Source organism: Brachyhypopomus gauderio, chromosome 16, assembly GCF_052324685.1.
Source record: "Brachyhypopomus gauderio isolate BG-103 chromosome 16, BGAUD_0.2, whole genome shotgun sequence".
Classification (NCBI taxonomy): domain Eukaryota; kingdom Metazoa; phylum Chordata; class Actinopteri; order Gymnotiformes; family Hypopomidae; genus Brachyhypopomus; species Brachyhypopomus gauderio.
In genome coordinates, this window is record NC_135226.1 from 14,728,853 (window position 1) to 14,733,852 (window position 5,000).

Below are 5,000 nucleotides of genomic sequence, written 5' to 3' on the forward strand. Positions count from 1 at the left end.
TCTAGGGCCCTTGGCATGGGGAGTTGTATTGATCTAAACCACTGATATATTATTATTCTGTTATATGTAAATGTGTGTGTGGCTCAGACAGCGTATGATATTGTGCAGTTCTAGAGCTCCTGTGTTTCACTGGTATTTTATCCTTCACATGTTTGCTGTGAGTAGATGTCCAGCTATCAGCACCAGTCATACTGAATATGGTGTCATTCCTGCATATGCTTACCAGTGCGTCCCCTACACCAGAGTGTGTGTGCGAGTATGTGTGAGTATGTGAAGGAGGCCGTGTTATGAAGATTACTCTGTAATTATTACGCCATTTAATGAATGTAATTAGTCTCCCATTCTACTCCAAGTACTACAGAGCTAAGTTCCGTTTAACTGAAAATGAACACGCATCACTTCTTCCATCTTGAAAATGTGTGTGTGTGTGTGTGTGTGTGTGTGTGTGTGTGTGTGTGTGTGTGTGAGTGTGTGTGTGTGTGTGTGAGTGTGTGTGTGTGTGTGTGTGTGTGTGTGTGTGTATGTGTGTGTGTGTATGTGTGTGTGTGTGTGTGTGTGTGCGTGTGTGTGTGTGTGTGTGTGTGTGTGTGTGTGTGTGTGTGTGTGTGTGTGTGTGGCAACATGTGTGTCAGAGAAAGACAGTGAGAGAGGGGGAGAGAGAGAGAGAGAGAGAGAGAGAGAGAGAGAGAGAGAGAGAGAGAGAGAGAGAGAGAGTATGCAGTGAGTGATCTATTGACATCTCATTTGTTGCTGGACCCCTCTTCTCTCCTCTCCCCTCTCCCCAGTTCCCTCTCCTCCCCTCTCCCCTCCCCTCTCTCCTCCCCTCTCTCCTCCTCTCTCCTCTCCTCTCCTCCCCCCTTCTCCTCATACCTCTCCCTTGTATTTCCTTTTGCCCTTTGACCTCTTTCATCACTGCCTCCCTTGTGTCACTTTCTCTGTGTGTTTAGTCAGGTGCTCCTGTGTTCATCTGTGTGTGTGTGTGTGTGTGTGTGTGTGTGTGTGTGTGTGTGTGTGTGTGTGTGTGTGTGTGTGTGTGTGTGTGTGTGTGTGTGTGTGTGTGTGTGTAGCAGTGATAAGAATAGCACCACTGGTCCATGACATTTTACACATGATTTCCCCAAGGTAGACATATATGCTTTCGTTTGTGTTTGTGTGTGTGTGTGTGTGTTGTGTCTCAAATTGATTTTTTCAACTTCAAGTTGAAATAGCTTTATTGGCACAGATTATAATTAACAACTGTATCAAAAGCAATTATTATTATAAAGCTGTTGAAAAGGGAAATCATTTTAATGAATGCTATGAAATCATGGAAATATACAAATTGTAGACACATACATGCATAAAGCATCTCTCTCTCTCTCTCTCTCTCTCTCTCTCTCTCTCTCTTTCTCCAGGGTTCTCCTGCACTTGCAGTGCTCTACACACCGGGGGGCGCTGTGAGACTGAGCTCAGCATCTGTGTGCCAAACCCGTGTCAGAATGGTGGAGTGTGTAAACCTATTGGGAATGCCTTCATATGCAGTTGCAAGAGAGGATACACCGGCATTACGTCAGTACACACACACACACATACACACACACACACACATATACATGCATATATCTCCATTAGCCACCTAATGCCATGTTAAGTAGTCATTGCCATGGTGAAACAAGTTGTTAGTGCTGCAGTAATAGAGGTAACAGAGGTATTTGAATAGCACCAGCTCTTGTAATAGAGGTATTTAATTACACTCATGCTTTTTAATATGCTCTGCACATTTCTAACACCTTTCTGAACACTAGAGGGCGACATTTCTCCAGGCTTCTCTCTCATCAGCGTCATTCTTCTCTCTTAGTGGTCTCTTTCTGTCTCTCTGTGTGTATCTCTCTGTTTTTTCTCTCTCTGTCTCTCTCTCTCTGTCTCTATTTCTCTCTCTCTCTCTCTCTCTCTCTCTCTGTCTCTATTTCTCTCTCTCTCTCTCTCTCTCTCTCTCTCTCTCTCTCTCTCATTTGTCACATTCTGCTCTTTCACCCACATTGAGATGTGCATCCCGTCCGTTTGACATGTACACTCTGTTAGTGGCACTGATTGATCATGCAGACACTCATACTCATGTGTGTGTGAGTGTGTACATATTGGGTGGGTGTATATTGGTGCATGCGTGTGAGCATATGTGTGCGTACCTACATATATTTGCGTGTGTGTGTGTGTTTGTGTGTGCGCCTGCAATTTCACCCTCAGGTGTGAGGAGGATGTGAACGAGTGTGAGCGGGAGCAGTGTGAGAATGGCGGCGTGTGTGTGAACACCTTCGGCTCCTTCTACTGCAACTGCACGCTCGGCTTCGTGGGCGGAGCCTGCTCGGTCCGGCCCGTCCTCGTGCCCGACATGCAGGCTGGCCACGCCTACGTGGGCAAGGAGGAGCTCATCGGGATCACGGTGGTCCTCTTCCTCATCATCACCCTCATCCTCCTTTTCATTGCATTCCGGAAGAAGGTTTTCCAGAAAAGTTACTCGCGGAATAACCTCTCGATGATCCAGGATCCGGCCACCGCCGCTCTGCTGCACAAGGCCAACGGCGGCCACTACCCCCCCCCTGCCCTGTGGGGTAGGAGACCCCATCAACTTGTACACGGAGGCAGGGAGTCTTCCGGGCCCGCCCCAGGTCCCCGTCCGACCGATGGCGTACACGCCGTGCTTCCCGGGCGATTCCCGTGGGAGTTTGGATAAAAGGGGTGGGGACAGGAGAGGGGCGGAGCTGACGGAGATGAGCACGTTTCACCCGACGACCGAGTCTCCTCGGATACTGGGTGGAGCCACACGGCGCGGGGTGGTGGTGTGCAGCGTGGCCCCCAACCTGCCCCCCGTGTCGCCGTGCCGATCAGACTGTGACTCCCTCAGCAAGAGCCCTTGGGAGGATGACGGTGAGAAAGAGAAAGAGAGAGAGAGGGGGGAGAACTGTGTGTGTGTGTGTGTGTGTGTGTGTGTGTGTGTGTGTGTGTGTGTGTGTGTGTGTGTGTGTGTGCAATACACATGAAACCATTTCCACTGATTTTGTCAAGAAAACAAAATATTGTTTAAACGATTCAGTGAGAAAAACCTCTTAATTATCTCCATCTACAAGAATATCTACATGTCTTTTTTTTTTTTATTTTTTTACTGATACCAAAGTTATGGTTTTGGCCAGTTATCATTGACCCCCCACTCCCAGCACATCACCAGCAATACAGTCTCCTCCCCCAGTCAAGGTTAAACTTCATGTCTTTGCCTTTGGATATGATAGGGAGGCCGTCCCCCCCCCCCCCTCCCCCACCCCCAGAGACAAACTCCAGTCCTCCAACTGCAGTAGAGGACTGTGGGACATCAGCCATCAGCAGATGTTTGGGTCAAACCTGCACAGATGCTCTTGGCTATGAATTTTGGTCCAAAGAGATCTCATGATTTACCTACAAAAGATCTGATTGGTGGAGTCTGGAAAGGGAAGACATGATTAACTTTTATAATGGGAGGAACTGGTTGCCAAATCTTCTCCCTTATGCAGTTATTCCTCTACCTATATATCTAGAATGTGTTTTAGTAAATTGTCCTGTATTTGGCTGATATAACACAAAACGTTCAGCAACTGGATCTAAAGAATGACGTTGTGTTGGTTTATGCATGCCATACCAACTCTGTGTAGACAAAAGTCCTAGAAATAGTAGTTTTCCCAGCTTTACTGCAAGAGAGACAACGCCAGATAGATGGATAGAAGGCGAAAGCTTTACTGCAAGAGAGACAACGCCAGATAGATGGATAGAAGGCGAAATATTAAAAGGGAAAAAGTTCTGAAGATTGAATTTCTTCAATATGTCAGGTTCATTTGTTCCTCTCTGTCTGAGTGCAATGCTTCACAGGTGCAGAGTTTCTGTGTGTGTGTATGTGTGTGTGTGTGTGTCTCTGTCTGTCTGTGTGTGTGTGTATGTGTGTGTGTGTGTGTGTGTGTGTGTGTGTGTGTGTGTGTGTGTGTGTGTGTGTGTGTGTGTGTGTGTGTGTGTGTATACTGTTTTGACTTTTACAGAATGTTAGATAAAAACTATGGGCTATGTCTGTCTGACCTTTCACCTTTGACCTTGGTATGTAGGGAAAGTGGACATGTTGGAAGAGGTCACATGTTTTTCGGGCAGCAACAAAGGAAGCAACTCTGAAGTCCAGTCACTGAGCTCCTTCCAGTCGGACTCGTGCGACGACAATGGTATGCCCCACCTACCTGTTTTTGAGTGTGTGTGTGTGTGTGTGTGTGTGTGTGTGTGTGTGTGTGTGAGAAATATCAGAAAATCTTCATACTTTTTTGCACAGCACATGGAATGATGACATGCCTGCCCTCCCATCTGTCACAGAATAGATCATCATCAGCCAATCAGGCCACAGAAGCTTTGGCAGTGGACCAATGGGAGCTCGAATTAATGTGTTTCAAGATGTTTGATTTTACCCTGTGATTGATTTTTGCCTTGGGTGTGTGGTGTAGGCCTACAGCTTTGTCAGGTCTAAACGTGCGAGTGTGTGTAGGTGTATACGAGGCCTTCCTGTGTTCATATATGTGTGTAGGTGTGTACAAGGCTTTCCTGCGTGTGAGTGTGTGTAGGTGTGTACGAGGCCTTCATGCGTGCGGGTGTGTGTGTGTGTGTGTGTGTGTGTGTGTGTGTGTGTGTAGGTGTGTACGAGGCCTTCATGCGTGTGAGTGTGTGTGTGTAGGTGTGTACGAGGCCTTCATGCGTGCGGGTGTGTGTGTAGGTGTCTACGAGGCCTTCCTGCATGTGAGTGTGTGTGTAGGTGTGTACGAAGCCTTCATTCGTGCGGGTGTGTGTATAGGTGTGTACGAGGCCTTCATGCGTGCGGGTGTATGTGTAGGTGTGTACGAGGCCTTCATGCGTGCGGGTGTGTGTGTAGGTGTGTACGAGGCCTTCATGCGTGCGGGTGTGTGTGTAGGTGTGTACACTTCTGACCACTCTCCATTGCTTTCTCCCTCCCTAAGCTTCCATAG

The 5,000-nt window shown here is 47.6% G+C and overlaps 1 protein-coding gene across 1 annotated transcript in view; it reads left to right on the forward strand.

The window, feature by feature from the left end:
- fat3a (FAT atypical cadherin 3a) overlaps window positions 1–5,000 on the forward strand; it is a 49,296-nt gene that overhangs the window by 38,934 nt on the left and 5,362 nt on the right. The window contains 5 exon segments of the mRNA XM_076975946.1: window positions 1,395–1,548; window positions 2,224–2,569; window positions 2,571–2,904; window positions 4,101–4,211; window positions 4,992–5,000. The exon segment at window positions 4,992–5,000 is cut by the window's right edge and continues 51 nt beyond it. Coding sequence (XP_076832061.1) covers window positions 1,395–1,548; window positions 2,224–2,569; window positions 2,571–2,904; window positions 4,101–4,211; window positions 4,992–5,000 — 954 coding nt within the window.